This window comes from Hylobates moloch, unplaced genomic scaffold, assembly GCF_009828535.3.
Source record: "Hylobates moloch isolate HMO894 unplaced genomic scaffold, HMol_V3 SCAFFOLD_14, whole genome shotgun sequence".
NCBI classification, from domain to species: domain Eukaryota; kingdom Metazoa; phylum Chordata; class Mammalia; order Primates; family Hylobatidae; genus Hylobates; species Hylobates moloch.
Genome location: NW_026652289.1, coordinates 11,237,684 through 11,257,060, shown reverse-complemented (window position 1 = coordinate 11,257,060; position 19,377 = coordinate 11,237,684). Strand labels below are relative to the sequence as shown.

At 43.4% G+C, this 19,377-nt stretch overlaps 1 protein-coding gene across 2 annotated transcripts in view; it reads right to left on the bottom strand.

Moving 5' to 3' along the window:
• The window catches only part of RUNX1 (RUNX family transcription factor 1), a 1,082,664-nt gene that overhangs the window by 29,036 nt on the left and 1,034,251 nt on the right, over window positions 1-19,377 (bottom strand). For both annotated transcript variants that reach the window (XM_058427503.1, XM_058427502.1), the window contains one exon: window positions 13,506-13,697. In XM_058427503.1, the coding sequence (XP_058283486.1) occupies window positions 13,506-13,697 (192 nt within the window). The remainder of the gene's footprint in view (window positions 1-13,505; window positions 13,698-19,377) is intronic.

The window sequence follows — 19,377 nt, the reverse complement described above, 5'->3', positions numbered from 1 at the left end:
AACCCCAGAGACTGTTCCGAGGCTACCTCTGAGGCAGAACCGAACCAGCCAGGAGCCAGAAAACCTGGATGTTAGGTCTGCCTCTAACTGGGAAAATCACTGAAACTCCCTGGGCCTCAAGTGTCTCATGAGTAAAATATAGGGCTTTGGGCAAAGAAGTTTAAGGTCTTTCAACTTTAGCAGTTTACCATTTGGTCTTGTGGAACAGTGATTATGGGAAGTTCTCCTGTTTGGGTTTATCCAAGGAAACAAAACTCAAATGAAAATACCACTAAAACCACCAATACCTTTATCCACTCTGGGGCTCCCAAGGAATAAGGAGACACCAGGGGAATTACCGCAGAGTAGCTGTGTGACTTGGAGAGGACTGATGGGTACAACTAACTGGCAATATGAAATGCCACCAATAAGAGCACATAAATAGCAATAATAATGAAAAGAACACTGACCATTAAGTATTGAAAGTGTACCAGGATCCATGCTAAATATTTGATAAAAATATATCTCAATCCTTGCAAAGACTTTGTGAAGGATTAGTAAATACACACAATGCTTCCCACGTGCTACACATCAAGTGATTTCTGCAGGTTAACTCATTTAATCCTCACAATTCTCCCATGAGTTAGGAACTATTATTGTTATGATGGTTTGCAGAGGGGGAGAAGTGACACAGGGGAATTACAGACCCACATTCTGCCTTCCTCATAACGTGCATTCTGAAGGCTGCCATCTTTCTTCTGAATCTCTTCTAAGGATGAGATAGAAAAGATAGCTCTATCCTGGCTGGGGAGAGGGATGGACAGAAGAACCAACTTCTGCCTTAACATCTCCAGGGTGCTGTGTCTTCCTCTGAGGAAGCCATGAATGACCAGGGAGAAAGTTCGAAAATAAGGACAATTCTTTATAGAGCTGCGAATGCATTCCCCTCCCCTACCCCAAGGCGTGAAAGAATCAAATGAGGAAATCGGGAAGAGATTCTGGAATAGGAATAACAAGATTTCCCTTCCCTTCCACTGAATTGGCCATCAGTAATTTTGCACAAATTCAATTTTGAAGTCATGCTTCATAATTTGTGGTAAATCATATTAAATTAAACAGATCCATGTCTGGGCAACGGCTTCTCTCATTTAGGAACATATGGTGGCTCAGAGCCTCTCACACAGCAAAACTATAAAGGCTCCTTTCAAATCAGCAGCAGAGTGAGGGGCTCTGGGGCAACCCTACTGGTTTTCCTGAGAATGTTAGTTAGGGGTGACCATTAATTCATGGGAACTGCAGTATCCAGAATGACAGAATGTTAGTGTTGAAGACAACCTGGTTAATCACTTACATGATAGATGAGGGACTGGGACTTGGTGGTAAAGGAAACAGTGCTGGGTCACGTGAAAACAAAGCAGACATCACAGGCAGGACCTTCCGGGCAATGCTTCCCCCTAACCATGTCATGCACCTACAGGTGACTGGTGGTGGGGATTCAATGAACCAGCAACATTGGTCTGTTCTATAAATACGAGCTATCATTATTTTATTACTCCCTTCAGTAAACATGTGAACCAGGCAATGTCCTTGTCATAATCTTGCTGTCATAACTGCTCTGTGATAACCCAGGTATAGACACAATCACAAACAAAGGCTACCATTTTAAAATGGGGAAGTGGGTGAGTCTCATGCTTCAAAAACTTCTGCATTGATCTTTAAGATACCAGCCTTGTTGGACAACCAACAGAAGCACGTCTTAAAACTCAGGCAGTTATGGCTGTTCCACATAGCGGGTGATTTACAACAAAGTATAGATGAAGATTAACCGGCCTTGAGATGAGAGAGCTAAATAAACCACTTAATGGGCAGAAAGACCAAGTCGAGCCCTTGAGCTTGTGCTGACTTTTACAGATATTTTAATAACTTTATCATTATATAATTTGCCATCTGATATGTGCAGAGAGATGCACTAATGGAGTGAGAGTGGCCACAACAGTGTAATAATCCCGCGAGACTTAATCAAACCACCATGTTCGTGTCCCTCATGTGACCTGCAACTCCAGGAAGTGCAATCCCTAGTCACATTATTTCTTCCTCCCTTTTTATCTTGAGATGTTCTTTAAAAAAATCCCAAAGCAAGTGTACATATATGTAGTCCTTCCAGTGATATAAAGAGGAACTGGCACAGCATAAGCTCTCTGGGTCTTGGATCTGGCTTTAGAATGACTCAGGTTGAACACATAAAGCCGTAAGGTAAAGAGGACATCACCCATAGCAGGAACTGGCAATTTATAGGGCTGGGAGATTTAACCACCCCAGATGGGTGAGCTCCTGATACTCAAGTTAGCACTGACTCAGCGAGGGCCTTGAGGCTTGACTCACAGATCTTCCCTAGGGATGCTTTGCTTTTATGACACCAACTGAAGGATCCTACAGTGTCCTCCATACTTCCAAGAGGATTGAGCTGGACATTACAGTGGCCCAAGTCTTATTAAACGGAACTGATGATGTTGACCTTATGGAAGCTAAGATTCAGTGACCCAGTTCAGATTGGGTGGAAGAACCAAGATGGTAGAGGAATTAAGCACCATTTCCATTCCTAGTGGGTTTTTTTTTTTTTTTTTTTTCAGATGGAGTTTCACTCTTGTCACACAGGCTAGAGTATAATGGCCCGATCTCAGCTCACTGCAACCTCTGCCTCCCACGTTCAAGCGATTCTCCTGCCTCAGCCTCCCAAGTAGCTGGGATTACAGGTGCCTGCCACCACACCCAGCTGATTTTTGTATTTTTAGTAGAGACAGGGTTTTGCCATGTTGGCAGGCTGGTCTCGAACTCCTGACCTCAGGTGATCCACCCACCTCAGTCTCCCAAAGTGCTGGGATTACCAGCATGAGCCACTGTGCCTGGCCCCTGGTGTGTTTTAAAGCTCAAGTTTCATGCCACTCCACAGGTGTTAGGTGACATGAGACACACAGGTCAGGATCGCCATCTCCTCTTCCCTCTGCCCATACTGATTCCCTCCAGGAAAGAAAGTAGGGAATTTTATCTTTAAGAACAAGAATCCCCTTCCAAAAAGGTTAATTCCCGTAATAGGATCTATGGAGATCAGAATTGGAAGACGCTTTTCAAAATCTTGAAACCCTATTGAGAAAGTTCTAAACCCTAAACATGACCCTAAGGTTGTATGGAATAGTGATGGTGCCCAGGATTGTGGCATCCTGTGTCTGGAGGCAGTGGCTGTCTTTTCTGCCCAATCTTTCCTATCCATGATTCAGTCAACATTTAGTCAAACATTCAGTCAAGCATTTAATGCCATTGTTCTATTTTTTCTTAAAACAGAAAATGGTCTATTCCATGCCATTTAGGGGAGCGTGAACTGGCTAAAACTCAACCTGAAGACTTTCCATGGCTTGCTAATCAGAAATCACCTGAATAAGAGGTGGTACATTCTTCCCCTATCAATTCTCAGGAGTGCACAGAGAGACAAAAAATAAACATGGTTGGCCAATGTTTGTTTTTAGGGTGAGTTCTATACTATTTTTCTATTGTTATTTTGCTGTATTTACTGTAGTTGGTAACTGAATCTCTAATATCAAAACATGAGGTGTTCTGCCAGAAAGAGATTACAGAAGAAAAGCCTATGAAAAGAAACTGGGTTTGTCAGTGAAGATTTTATTTACAGGAGTTTTGCAATCAGTATCTTTAATCTCCTTAACAATTGGGCTATTCTACTGCTTTGAAGGCAATTGTTCAATAAGGAGAAGGTCCCTGTGAGGCTAAGGCTTGGAAGGAGGAATGTAACAGGGCTGGTGACAATTGAGGCAGGTGAAACCCTCTGCCTCTGTCAATTTCCCCTAAAAGTCAGGGTGGGGTGTTCTGAGGGCCAGAGAGAAATAAGCAAAGACAGAGGTAATGAAAGTCCCTCCACATCATTTAAATCACAAATACTGGATTTTAAAGAGCCCTAAAATAACTGAATTTGAGTGGGCCTGAATTTCTGTTCCATAAGGCAAGGAAAAATCATGTAGATGAGTAAAACCAACTCAGTCTGGAGAACTATGCCTAATAAGAAAACCCAAGCAGTAGCTTTCTAAGTAGAGCTGTTTTTCATATTAGCATATATTGTTTGTTCTTCTCTCAGTACAAACTTTTGGCAAACTTTGATACTACTTCATGACTACAGTAGAAGTTTCTTTTTTAAAAGTCCAAATTTGAAAGGCTATCTTCAGGTGATTTGTAAATCACCATCCTTTTGAAATGGGTGTGTAGTCAACAATGCCTGGCAATAAAGTCACTTTTTTAAGAGGCAGCTTGCTTCAAAATAACAGTGACATGCCTGGCTTTGGGAGGTCAAATTCTTGAGTCCATCCCAACTGTCTGGCTTTGGTCATCATGTCATCTTCTGTTCCTACCATCTAAGCTGTCATGAGCTTTTGGAGGCTAGGACAAGAGGCACCCAGGCCTCCTGTTTCCCCATCTGGCACTGCTCCCTGGACACAGGGAAGAGAGCTCTTTCTGTATCACTGTCAAGACCTCTGATTCCATCGGTATAGGTGCTCTAGAAAATATTAAGAAATATCTGAACTCATCTAAAAGAAATCATACATTTTTCTGGCTGGGAAATAAAAATACATTCAAACGAATGATGGACTGAGGTTATAGTAACATGATTGGGGCATTTGTGCATGAGACGTTCAGTTTACATTTACCTGTCCACCATGTTTGTTCTGGGGGATGGACTTGGGAGAGTTATCTCTGGACTCACCTGCTGTGCCTGGTCAATGGTCTGATGTCCCCTATCTTTTGTACAAAGATACAGCAGTTTGAATGGTGGCTCCAGAAAAGATATGTCCATTTCCTGACCCCCTAGAACTGTGAATGTGACCTTATTTGGAAAGGGGCCTTTGAAGCTGTAATTAAGTGAAGGATTCTGAGTTCATCATGAATTACCTGGGTGGGTCTACATATAGTAACATGTATCCTTATAAGAGACAAAAGAGGAGATGACACAAAGGAGGCCATATAAACAGGGAAGAAGAGGTTGGAATGATACAGTCTGACACAGTCACAAACCAAGGAATGCCACCAACGGCTAGAAGAGATAAGGAAGTATCCTCCCCTAGAGGCTTCAGAGAAAGTATGGTCTTGCCAACGCTTTGATCCTGGACTTCTGGCCTCCAGAACTAAGAGAGAATACATTTCTGTTGTTTTAAGCCACCAAGTTTGTGGTTATTTGTTAAAACAGCCACAGGAAACTAATATACTTGTGCTGTCGTTTGATTATGTCCCTCAAAAGTTCACATGTTGGAAACTTGGATCCACTGTGGTGGTGGTGATGAGGCCTTTGCAGGGAGCAAATGGGTCATGAGGATTCTGCCCTCATAAATGGATTAATTCCATAATCACACAAGTGGATTATTGGTGAAGTGCCTTTGCTATAAAAGCAAGCTCTCTCTTGCACTTGCTTTCGTGTGCCCCTTGCTTTCTGCCTTGGGTTAATGCAGCAAGGACCCCACCAGATGCCAGCACCATGCTCTTGGACTTCCCAGCCTCCAGAACTGTATGAAATAAATTTCTTTTGTTTTCTTTTTCTTTATTTTTTTGAGACTGAATCTCACTCTGTCACTCAGGCTGGAGTGCAGTAACATGATCTCAGCTCACTGCAACCTCCACCTCCCCGGCTCAAGCAATTCTCCTGCCTCAGCCTCCCGAGTAGCTAGGACTCAGGTGTGTGACACCACACCCAGCTAATTTTTTTTTTTTTTTTGTATTTTTAGTAGAGATGGGGGTTTCACCATGTTGGCCAGCCTGGTCTTGATCTGCTTGCCTTGGCCTCCCGAAGTGGTGGGATTACAGGCATGAGCCACTGTGCCCGGCTGTGAATTAAACTTCTTTTCTTTATAAATTACCCAGTCTCAGGCATTTAACAAAAGAACTAAGACAGAAAGTTGGTACCAAGATGTGGGGTTGTTACTACAACAAATACCTGAAAGTGTGTAAGTGGCTTTGGAACTGCATAACCGTGAAGGCTGAACAAGTTTGGAGGAGCAGGCTAGAAAAAGCCTGCATTGCCAAGAACGGTTCTGCCATTAGGGGCAATTCTAGTGAGGGCTCTGAAAGAAGACCTCAGAACTAGGGGAAGTCTAAATCTTCGTAGAGATTACTTAAGTGATTACTTAAGTGTCTGTTACCAGAGTGCTGGTAGAATGCTGGTAAAGGCCATTCTGATGAGGCTGCAGATAGAAATGAGGAACAAGGTACTGGAAACTGGAGTAAAGGCCATATTTATAAAACATAAGGTTGCAAAGAGCTGGGTGAAATTGTGTCTGTGTCCTAGGACTTAATGCAATGCAGAACTTAAAAGGGATGAACTAGGGTATTTGTGGAAGAAATACTTAAGCAGCAAAGCATTGAGGTTGCTGTGTGGCTACTTTTAACTACATATAGTGAGATGTGATAGCAAAAGAATGACTTCAAGATGAAATTTGCAATTAAAAGAGAAGCAGAATGGAAAGATTTGGAAAATTCGCAGCCTGGCAACGTAAAGAGTGAAAGTGTATTTGGAAGAGAGTACTAAGGGTGTGGCCAAGCAACCGTTTGCCAAAGAGATTAGTATGAATGCGAGGAAGCCAGATTCTATTCATCGAAACAATGGGAGAAAGACCCCCAAAAGCATTTCAGAGATCTTCGAGGTTGCTCCTCCCATCATAGGCCCAGAGCTCTAGGAAGGTAGAATGATTTTAGGGGATAGGCCTGGGGCACCCTTCGTGGTCACTGCCCAGGGCTGCCTCTAGTCTCTGCTTCCTGCATCCTGGTGCAGCACACCTTGGCCACCCCAGCTGTGGCTTCAGTGGGCCTAGGTGTAGCTAGGCTGCCATTCTGAAGGGCACAAGCAGTATGCCTTGATGGTCTCTGTGTGGTGCAAATTCTGTAGGCATGCAGAATACATGCTGTGGAAGCATGACTTCCTCCACCTAGATTACGAAGGATGCCACAGACTGCCTAGAAGCTCAGGCCAAGACCTACCACAGGGGAATACCACTGCAGACAGTACCTAGCAGGGCAATGTTGAACAGAAATGTGGGATTGAAGCTGCCACAAAGAGTCCCCACTAAGGCTATGCCTAATAGAGACACAGAATTGGGGCTATCCCTGAGAACTCAGAACTGCAGAGCCACCAGTGTGCAACTCTAGCCTGGTAACGCTGCAGACACAAGACTTCAACTTGAGAGAGGTGAAGTTTGGGCTGAGCCCAGCAAAACTGTAGGGGCAGGGCTGCCCAAGGCCTTGGGGGCCTAGCCTTAGCCCCATTGTATCCAGAAGGCAGAACATGGAGTCAAAGGAGATTATTCTCCAGTTTTAAGACTTAATATTGTTTACCCTATTGGATTTTGAACTTATTTGGGACCAGTTACCCCTATTTTCTTGCCAGTTTTTCTCTTTTGGAGTAGGAATTTCTACCTTGTGTCTGTCCCACCATTATATTTTGGAAGTATTGTAGAAGACTTGTTATGATTTCACAGCCTCAAAGCTAACGGAATTTGCTTTACATGTTTCCTTGCATCGCATCCATATCTGGTTTAGACAAGACTTTGGACTTTCGACTTTTGAGTTAATGCTGGAAAGAGTTAAGACTTTGGGGACCACTGGGATGGAATAAATGTATTTTTAAAATGAGAAGCACATGAATTTGGGGAGGTCAGAGGTGGAATGCTATGGTTTGAATGTGTCTTCTCAAAAGTTCATATGTTGGAAACTTGGTTGCCATCATGGCAATGTTGAGAGGTGGGGCCTTTGGGAGGTGATTGGGTCATAAGGGCTCCATCCTCACGAATGAATTAGTACTACCACTGAGGGAGTAAGTTAGTTATCATGGAGGTGGCTTTGTCATAAAAGTGAGCTCTCTGACAGATGCTCTCTCGCCCTTCCACCTATCTGCCATGGGATGACTCTCAGCAGATGATGGCACCTTGCTCTTGGACTTCCCAGCCTCCATAGCCATGAGCCGAATAAACTTTTCTTTATATATTACCCAGTCTATAATATATAAGACTAAGACAACTTGATATTATTGATGTTGATCATAACAGCTAACAGTTTTTGAGTGTCAACCATAGGCTGGCTCTAATGTCCACTGCTTTATGTTTCACAATGGTCCTAGGATCTGCTAGTATAATTATTACTCCTCTTTTGCAGATAAGAAAACTAAGGCTTTAAAAGGTTAAGTAACTTGCCAAAAGTCCTATAGTGAATGTGGTAGAAACTAAGGTAGTCTGCCTGTTGAGCTCTCATTCTTTCTTAGCCACTATGATCTGCTATCTTTCTTGGCTATTAGATTCCCAGCTCAAGCCTTCTGATATGTAGCCATCAATATCAAATACATGCTCCAACTACATCTTTGCTGAAACTATTATTCTTCCAAATGAAATCTTTCAGTGCGTGGGTGTGCTGGCCTACATATTTACAAGCATAAGGGGAAAGTTCAGAACATATGCAGTCTACAGAAGAAATATTTCGTCATTAAGATCAAGCCCTGCAGTGAATCTCTGCAGTCATCCCACTGGTTTTCATTTTCTCTCTCTCTCCCTTCTTTCCTTTAATTATTTTTATTTATTCCTGTGAACACCTGATTCAGGCTTGTTTTCAGGGTAAGACTCTAATGCTATAGACCTGGAAAGGCTCTCACACCCTACTACACCTTGTTAAAAGTTATTTTTAAATAAAATCATTCACCTGTCATGTTTATAGCTTATCATATAAATTAATTTCTCACATTCTGAATATGGTACTTTGTGTAACCATTAAATGACCATTTATGGATTTACATATGAGGATTTATGGTGTTTGATTGTAGCCTCCATTTCCAAGGTAATCAAATAGCCCCTACCTCCTTTGTTTTTAAACTTCAAAGTGCTAGAAGAGTAAGGAAGAGAGGGAAGGAGAGAGAGAGAGAAAGGAAAGCAATGCAATGCAGTTGGGTATTTTACCTCCAAGGCTGGAAAGAGGATTTAGCTCCTTCTCCTACAGGAAGGTGGAAAGGTTTTCTTCCTTTTGTCTATCCAGATGATAAAGAGAGAATCAGACGGACTTAAATAACTCCATACAACTGAGAAACAGAGTCGTTTCAGTATCTCAGAGTTTTGCAGACAGCAGCACCAGAATATAGTCCTTCCTAAGTAACTTTAATTTTGGGGGAAAATAATTAGCAAGACAGAAGTTACTTGGAATACTAAAAATCAACAGATGATTTGAGAGGTCAGGGACCCCTCCTGGCCATATGGAACTCTCAAAGTGAGGCACACATACTCATAAAAGTGGATCAGATGTTGACTGGGTTTGGATGATAAGCACTTGGTCCCAATGAACTTCAAAAGTAGGAAGGCAATGGCTCCAGTAAAGAGAGTGGCTGGTAAGCCTTCTCCCTGCTCATATACTCCTCTTTCACTCCTATTTAGAGATTCATTATTCTGAGTTTTCTTTTTCCCCAAACTTTATAAACAAATGCACATGTACCAAAGGAGACAGTTTATTAAGGTGCCCACCACACAGCCTGGCCCCAAAATTATTCTATTATCAACATCTAATTATAATAGAACATGTATAATACAAGAATGCCAAGTGAGTGGATAGTCCAACACTTCTTCCATCCCTCCTTTGGTGATTGGGATTCTTCTCGACACTGGTCAGCCCTGTAGTAAATCAATCCTTGACCCAAGAGTGCACGCCCAGGGAACGGCCACCCCACTTGCATTGGCTTTGTAGCAAGGAAGGTCTGGGTTTGCATCCAAGTTCATCACTTACAATCTTTGAGATATTGGGCAATTTTTAACCTCTGAATTTCGATTTCTCTGTCTATAAACCATACCATAGGATTGTTGAGGGAATGGAATAATATATACAAATGTCTGACCCATGTCAAAATAGCTCACAACTGGTCCAGTTAAAGAGTTAAGCCTTCTTCCTACATGTTTATGACAACCAGCATGCAGAAGAACAACAAAATGGGCTTCCCAGTTTATCTAGGTTTCAGTTTTCTGTACCAGCATCTATTACTCCATCCTCATATTCCCAGAAAGGAGGAAATTACGACACCTTAAATGTGATACATCATATTTGGTCAATCAGGGGTGAAATTTAAAAATCACTCACTCGGGTTGCCCAAACCCATCTCTAGGTGGGAGTTGTGACTGAACAGGCATTGGTACCACCAGCTCTAGAATCTGCCCTGTTTGTCTTTTGAAATAAATTAAAAAAGAATTCTAAGACTCGATCATAGAAGTTAACGATGGTGTCTTAACTGGGAGAAATGTGTAGCCCAAGGGTCTACTCATGACAAAATGGCTTTCTATTCAAGTTTAAGATCTGATAAAATAGAAAGTTGAAATAAACCTCAGACCTTTAATAGTTAAGACCTCAACAAATAAACAGTGGTTTAGTGGCATGGCAACCTGCCCCCCTCTCAATCTGTACCGTGCTTCAGATAATTTGAGATGTCTATTCTGAATGACCCTCTAGCACATGTGATTCTAGGTAAGTATTGGTGCTATTCTATATCAGTATTTTCTTGCTGACAGAGTTAGAGGAGCTGGCATAACCCTTCTGATAAAGTCCTAGCAAGGCAGGGTTCCTGAGTCTCTCTATAAATCCCCGCAAGCTCTCCAAACCGCCAGTTACTGACATTTCTGTAAAGCTGAAAAACATTCATGTGTCTGGACAGCACCACTGTAGAACTACGCTGACAAATTGGATATTTTTCTGAAAACTACCACTGCCACCCAAAGAAAGCCAGAAACACATGCTGTATTTCTTAAAGTATCTTCGTAAATATAACACAGAAACTTCAGGGCTGAGCCTGGAAAACAAGCATTTTCCTACCGTCAAGAACAAACTGAAGTTCTTGGCTGAACAAGACTTGCACATTACGCCTGTTAACTTTCCAATTTCAAGAGAAAAAGCCCAAGGCTCTACTCAAAACATGATTAGTGTAAAACAGTGTTTTCTTACAGGAAAGAAGAACAAAAGGAAAAGGAAAAGTTGTTTCACATGAAAATATTCTAGATACTTATTTTTTAAAAGTTGTTCCCAAAATTTTACAAGTGAAGTACTGAATATCAAATTCATATTTTGGAAAGAAAGAACACCAGCAATATAGTTCACACATTCTTTAGAGTAGCAACCAAGCCCGTAGGGAACACTAAAAGCGAGTTATGATTTCTTAAATGTTGCAGAAGTAAAAAGTTTTCAAGAGGAACAAAAAAGGGGCGATGCTTAGTGTTAAACCTGATACTCTGCTAAGCATATAGGACTCCAAAGAGCCGATGAATGCCCATCACACAGTCCACAATAATGCTTTTGCCCAGGAGCTTCAGAGGATGAGAATTCAATGTGCAACTTCCCCCCATTTTTTTTTTTTGTTGTTGTTAAAGAGGCATATCTAATGAAGAAGGAAATCAGATTGGATTCACTCTTCACCAAAAAACAGAGCAACTCAATGGTGACAATATCAATTTTCCCCAATGTGGCTGAATTTTCCATTGCCTTTAAAAATGCTTAAGACTTTTTGTTCCCAGATCAGCAGAAAAAGGCAAATCCCTTAACCAACCTAGTAGTATAAATGGCCAGTTACGCAATGAGAGACTAAGAAAACAGAGTCTTCCTTTTGATTTTACACATGAGTAGATGATACGAATTAGTTTTCTAAGATGATGTGAATTAGTTTAAATGACCTTAAAGGCAAGATGAAAGAATCTCCTTGAGAGTTGTATCCTCTTTGGAAGCAAAGAATTGTTTTGCCCCAAGCCCGTCTCACTCACTTAACATACCATTTGAGTTAATTTACCATATAAGCTTGTATTTTGGAATTTTAAAAATTCAATGTACACATTTTAAATCATTATTAATGATTATTATGTAACGGGAAACCAGTGGTTTCATGGATCCTCTTCCTAAATACACCTAAATGAACCTATAGATGACAGGCAGCCCCCCAAAACATCAAGCTTTAGGTTTCTGTTTGTTTACAAAAGGGCTACTCCACAGATAGGCCACTTAGCTGTGTGTACAGTATCTTCTGGAAAGACTTAACTTGGAAATTTTCCAATCAAGTAGAAGAACCTTCCCCAGAAACCTAACAGTGAGAGCTAATGGCATGGGCTGTCAAGCTCCATGGGAGACAGTGGTCATGCCTTTTGAGAACCCATGTTTTTGTTTGTTTGTTTTTTTGAGACGGAGTCTCGCTCTGTTGCCCAGGCTGGAGTGCAGTGGTGTGATCTCGGCTTACTGCAACCTCCACCTCGCGAGTTCACACCATTCTCCTGCCTCAGCCTCCCGAGTAGCTGGGACTACAGGCACCCGCCACCACGCCTGGCTAATTTTTTTGTATTTTTAGTAGAGACGGGGTTTCACCGTGTTAGCAAGGATGGTCTCCATCTCCTGACCTCATGATCGGCCTGCCTCGGCCTCCCAAAGTGTTGGGATTACAGGCGTGGGCCACTGCGCCTGGCCTGAGAACCCATGTTTGAACCCAAAATAGAGAGCTATTGGCCTGGAAATCCAAAGGAACAGATGATATTTGTACATCCCACAATACCACCACATACAGAAAATGTCTGGGGAAGCTAATTCCTGCTGTCCGAGAGGGGCAAAGAGCTACCACATCGATTGCTGGCCACCTGCCCTTTTCCCCAGATGTGTTGCTTATCTTTTCCTTAACAAGCCTGCTACTTTGAGAAAGAAATATTACTGTAAACCATATCACACACAGCTGCATCCTGCATGGCACAGAGAAAAGTCTGCATTTTGGATTTTTGAAACGGTATCACACAGCAAACAGTCATTGACGTCACTGGTTCCACAGTGTAAATGAACTTCTTGTATTATCTAATTTGGCACAGTGGGCCTTAGGCAATTATTGCATCTTACAGTGCTTTAGTAATTGCCAGCTAGCCCCATGGGATGGGGGGACCTGCATTCTATATTGATTTGCAAGTAACACCCTTGATGTGATGGCATCCATACATTTCTACTATTTCTTAATAAAAAAAAAAAAAAAAACACTAGATACAAAACCTACAAATAATCTGGCAATAGAGAGAACTTGAAACGTCCCCATCTTCACTTTGCTTGACGTGTGTGTGTGTGTGTGTGTGTGTGTGTGTGTGTGTGTGTGTCTTCAAGCCTAATGGGTAGGTAAAAAAATAGCATAGCCAAAGCCAACTCTTAAAAAATTCAAGAGAGCTATTTATCCAATATGGATATCCATACCCAGAGCTCCTCGTACCCTCTGTAGCAGTGCTTTTCCTTGTGGGGATCTGGTTACAGTGCAGATCTGACTCGGTGGGTCTGGGGTGGGGCCCAAGACTCTGCATTTCCAACAGCTCCCAGGTGGTGCTGTTGGTTCGAGGCCTTTCTCTGAGCATCAAGGGGAAACCCCAGTTGGTCTGGGAGGGTGTGTGCACATGGGGTCCAGCTGTGGGTGGTGGCCCAGGTGCAGGAGAGGCGGGCAGTGGGCTCCGTCTGGTACTTACCCTGCATCTGACTCTGAGGCTGAGGGTTAAAGGCAGTGGAGTGGTTCAGGGAGGCACGAGGGTTGGGCGTGGGGGCTGGGTGGTGTGGGCTGACCCTCATGGCTGTGCGCCGCAGCTGCTCCAGTTCACTGAGCCGCTCGGAAAAGGACAAGCTCCCGGGCTTGGTCTGATCATCTAGTTTCTGCCGATGTCCTATTGTGGGGAGCAGGGAGGGGAGGGGATGGGAGGAGGGAAGGAGGGAGGGAAGAGATCAGAAAAAGTATTGTGGATTTCCTAAAATTGGGGCTTTTCTTGTCTTTCCCCTCACCCCAACATAGACTCACTAGAGATATGCCCGGTGGGCTAGCTGCCAGTGGGAATTTGGGGCCACTGTCCTCTCAGCAGAATGGGCCCCCCTTCACCGCCCTGGCCACAGAGTGCTCCCCCAGTCTGGGCCTCAGCACCCTCCCCAACCCTCTACACCCACTTCCAATGGGCACAACTCAGTGAGATACAGAACTTGGTGGTGGTGGTGATGCTGGGAGGGAAAGAGGTGCATTAATTGTTGGCACATGGCCACATGCCAGGGGCTATGCTGTGGCAGCCAGGAAAGGTTGCCTCCCAGGGACATTAGAACGGCTGTTCCTTACTGCAAACCCAGCCACCAGCACATTTTAGAGGCAGCAAAGTGGGCCCTGCAGCTTAGTGGTAGTGCCCCTTCCAAGAGGAAATGAGGCATGGCTGCAAACCCACAGAGTCTGCAGAGGTCAGACTTCCAGGTACACACAGGGCATCCTCAGCCCCTCTCCCTCTCCCTCTCCTCACAGGCTTTTCACAAGCATTCCTTCTTCCCCAAAGCCGACTCCCCCATGTACCCCAAGAAGGAATTGACAGGAAGGCCTCGCCTGTGTCTTGTCCAATATTCCCAGCAGAATAGGCCCACCGGAGCCCAGAGGTAGCTACAGCTTATCTGGTGAGCTTCCCCAGGGGGCTCAGGACTGGTGGGATGGGATGATGGGCCTCTCAGTGTCTATATAGGGTGGGATGGTGGATCCCTCACAGTGTCTATATAGGGTGGGATGGTGGGCCCCTCAGTGTCTATATAGATAGTAAGTGTCCTCATCATGCTCTTCACCAAAACAACTGTCACCAGGAAGCAGCAAGCAGAGGCCACTCATGGGGGACTGGGGCCTATGGTTTTCTCAAAATGTCCTTAAACCAGAGCCAGTCCTGTCATGCAAAGCTGAGGCTCCAAGGTAGGGAGGTAGCCACAGGAGGCCTGGGCCATTCATTTCTCTTTTAAAGACAATGGCCTCCTGCTGCTTCCTCAGCCTTATGGTTCCAATAAAGAGTCCTTGATCAATTGCACAACCCCTGTTCGCTATTGTCAAATGTTCCCAAAGCCAGATTGAGAAACAGCCTGCCCGCTGCCCCCACAAAGTGCTCTTTCACATGCCCTGACCCAATCCTAGACTAGAAAGAGGCCCCCTTGATTCCACTCCCGCAGCCTGGGGTAAGAGCAGACCACGAGAAGTGCACTGTAGGCCAGCTCCCAATGACTACAATTAAAAAATTAAATGGTGTAACTTGCATTATGGCTGCAAATCTCCATGGCTGGCCATTTCTTCCTGCTGCCAGGCCCCTTGGCAGAGTTGACATTGTCTCAAATTCCAGACCAGAAAAAAAGGGCCCACTATATTGCAGTGATTTTATCATTAACAAGACCTGTTTGGCTCCGAAATGAGGAAAAATACTTAAGCATAATATTTGTGTAGTTCAAATGCAATGGCCCCTCTTGTCATATGTCACCAAGGCAAATCTGGACTCTGATTCAGCGCTCCAGCCCACAACAGGGGACTTGAACGCAAACAGCCTGAGTCACGCAGGCTCAGCACACATGTGGGAGGCCTGTTCTCGGCTGAGTATTTTAAGCACTGGCTTTGTGGATGAAAGGCCATGGGGCCAGGTCTTGGAGCAACCTCCGTCATCCCTTTCCCTCAGAAGTATGACAATGTCTTTTTTCTAGAACAGTCTGTGTTGGTCACTCATGGTGTGACTCAGTGCCTCTGGATGAAGCCTTCCTTAGCTCCTCCCTCCTCTTATCTCTGCCATAGATCCTTGGCTTCCTGATGATCAAACTGAAAAATCTGCAGTTTTCTTGCAGAAAAACAATTCCAATGGAACAACCATTCAAAACATAGTAACTCAGCCCTTTAACCTCCTGCCACAGTCTAATGCCTGGCATTACGAGTTGGGGTAAAGAAGAAGGCAGGAAAAATGATTGTGGAGAGCTCTATCTGCCTCAGAAATAATGCCAGTCGGCAAAGGCTGCCAGCAGGTTTTGTGCTCATTTCAAAACTTCACATTCCTCAGGCACTTAGTGGCATTTTTGAAGAACACTGTGTCAAGGACAGTGGGTGACCCAGGAGAGTGATGTGAGCGAGGTCATTCTGAATACACAGCACTTGACATGGTAGAGTCTACAGCCAGCCTTGGAAGAAAGGCTCTTGCCAGTTGTGTCTCTCTTAGCCAGCAAGCGTGGGGACCTGTGCCACGGAGACACCCAACAGGAATCATCATTCCAGGTAAGCCAGTCCTGTGGTCAGGCACAACGTGAGGTTTTTTTTCTTTTTTCTTTTAATTAGTCCCCCTCATTACTATATACTTAGAAATGAGAGCTTTAACTTGTGAGCAATTTCTATACCAGCTGATACCTGCCAAAATTGTAGTCATTTATAGAGATTAACTGATGACTGTCTGCTTTAGCAGAAGTGTTCAGGCATAACTCTCAGAGAAAACAATTCTTCACTCTAAGCTGTTTTCTAAGCCCTGGGAGTCTCAGGGCTGAGTTTAATGCTGGAGGATTGGGGAAGAGCCCATTCCACTCTCCCCACGTGTGTTCCTGGGAGTAAGTAGGAACGTTATTGCCTTGGTAGGGGTCTTGACCCTCAGGCTCACAACGGTGCTGGAGAGCTGTAACACCAAGGCACAGGGGAAATGAGAAGCATTATCATATTCAAGGTGTGGTTCGGATGCACTTATAAGCTAGATCAAAGGAACATCTAATTCTTTCTGAAACCATCAGACCTCATGTGCCAAATAGCAATATTTTGCATGAAATATACGAACTTCCGATATAAACTTTCAAGCTGGGGAAAATGAATACTTTATTGTCTTCAGTTTCCTGTATCTGTGTTCAGTTAAAAGGCTCATTTGCCCCCTGCATGTTAAATAGAGGAGTATGGAAAATGTCTACTATCCAATTCACTTTTCTTCTTTCTCACTGAGTACTGGGCTTTAGAGGGCAACAGCGAATTCAACCCTGGGTCAAGCCCTTGGGTAGAACCAGGATGCAGCTCTGAACACCTGCATGCTGGCAGCTTGGCTTCTTCAGCATGTTTGGAACCAACTGTGAATGTTTACAGGGCGGTGCTTAAAGTAGTGGGCACATCAAGATTTCGCAATGGGACATCTTAAGCAGAGTTGAAAAGGGTCCTAAATTCTTCTATTACCATTTTCTCATTTTTGAAAAAAAGAAAGTACTTGGTGGGAATTTTATTATGTATGCAGAGTCATAAAAATCCAAAAAAGGGGAAAAATTATATATAATAAAAATAAGTCAATGCCATTTGCTAAATTTTACTTCATTCCAAAGGCGTTCCTGTTGTTTTCGGGGTTGGCTGCTCACTAGGCCATCCTTAAATGTTATGATATTTTGTGATGGGTAGTGAGACCAGCTTTCACTTTTCTGCTGTACACACTAACTGAGCAGGTATGCCTATCTCATTGATAACCAAGCTGCCTTTTTCAAGACACCATTGTCATCTGTGGCTGTAAGTAACATAAATGTAATATATGATCTTCCATTAAAGAAGCCAGATAAGGTTAAATTACTACTATTTTTTGGAAGATTTTGGTTAGAGAGAATAAAGAATTTTCTGGCAGTCAACAACATATTAGCCTATGTTTCTGATACGGGTTTACTAGTTTTCTTGATAGATTCTCAGAAGAAAAATGAGGAAGGTATATACTCAGAAGACTGTCATGATGAGCCATTGAGCCAAATCTACGCAAAAGCATAATACCAAAAAGATATATATCTCTCTGTATATACATGTATAAAATTGTGGTTCTTCTAAAAGCATATAGGAATTTTATATAGTCAATTTTAAAAGGATATCTGTATTTCAGAAGATGCTGGCCAGTCAATTGGATACTCACTACATGAATCTAGATATAAAAATATGGGGTTTTCTTCCTTTGATTTGCTACTGTTTATGACAATGGAAAAGAAATCGTGTGTAGAGAACAGCTTACTTTTCCTGGTATCACAGTCTAACCTTTAGGTTGCAGGGTCATTAGGATTTCAAAGTGACAGTACTGAATGTGACCCTTCCTGAAGCCCCTTGCAGGTGGTGAAATAAATCTCCCTAATTGCAAACCTAACCATCTGCTGGCGAATTCAATGTTGGGAAATATTGTTCAATATTATTTACACATGTATATTATATATACTATATAATATAAACTATATAATATAAACTATATAATGGTATATAATATGTCAGTATACATTCTAATTCATATTATACATGCATGCTTATATATCATCCAGTGCTACATAACTATGGGTAGCCTCACTTTCCCCCACCCCAATTTCTTCTCATATCGTTAAGCTGAGACAACACCACAAGGTTGGAATACTTCAGAACTGGAGAATGGCCAGAGAAATCAGCCTTGGTTTTTAACTAATGTGTGAGAAGTGAGGTTCAGAGAGGTTATGTCATTTGCCCAATCTCACATGGCCAGTTACAGGAAGAGGGCAGGTCTGAAAACACACACGCTCTCAACACCCACCGACACACACGCCCGGGATGTACACTCAGTGCACCTAGAAATTCAACAACCACAGACACACACACTCGGGATGTACACTCAGTCCACCTAGAAATTCAACACCCACCGACACACACGCTCGGGATGTACACCCAGTGCCCCTAGAAATTCAACACCCACGGACATATACGCTCAGGATGTACACTCAGTGCACCTAGAAATACACATTTCTGTGAACTCAAAGTGAACAGGGTGGAGAAGTGCACAGTACTTCATAGTTTTAGATCTCAGAGACACGAAAGCACTTGAACTTTTGCATTCTGCCTCGAGCATCTCACTTCTGCTCCCAGTGTGTGTGTAGAATCAGAAGACAACCCCAGCCACACTGTGACCTGCAGGCTGTGAGGCTGTGTTTCACCTGCTTGAGTGGGCAGTGGAATTACCCAGGCATTCTAGCTTGGTAGGTTGGTCTGGGGTGAAGGGCCTGAGAATTTGGAGTTCTAATAAGGTCCCAGGTGATGCTGAGGCTGCCGATAAAGGGAGCACACTGGGAATATCTGCATGAGAGGGAGAGCTCCTCCTGGTACTCAAGCTTCCAATGTGCATTATTACTTCCCTTCTCCTACCTGCTTCTGATTTGCTGTGTGCTGGGGAGAAACACACGAACTAAATATGCCTGAACTGTGTTTAGACTGTGTTCATGAGTAATGACTGATGGCCTCTTTTTGGTGGTAACTATTTGGCCGTCTTTGCATTTTTTTAACTCTTCAATACACACAGAGCAGCTGAAAATGCCCAAACTCTACCCTGCAGATGGGCAGATGTGCGATTGTCTCCGTCTCCTACAATAACTGGGCACATTCTGTTAGAGTCACTGTCATGATAATCAGTCTGATTGCTAAGGTGAACTCCCAATTCTCAAGTAGGAAGTAACTTCTGCTGTGCCATCTATAGAAAGACTTTGGGGAATGGCAGGGAAGGGTTACAGGGAACCTTTATTCCGTTCCACAAACGCAGCAGTTAAGTTCTCTGAGTGCCCACAGGACCGGGTGTTAAT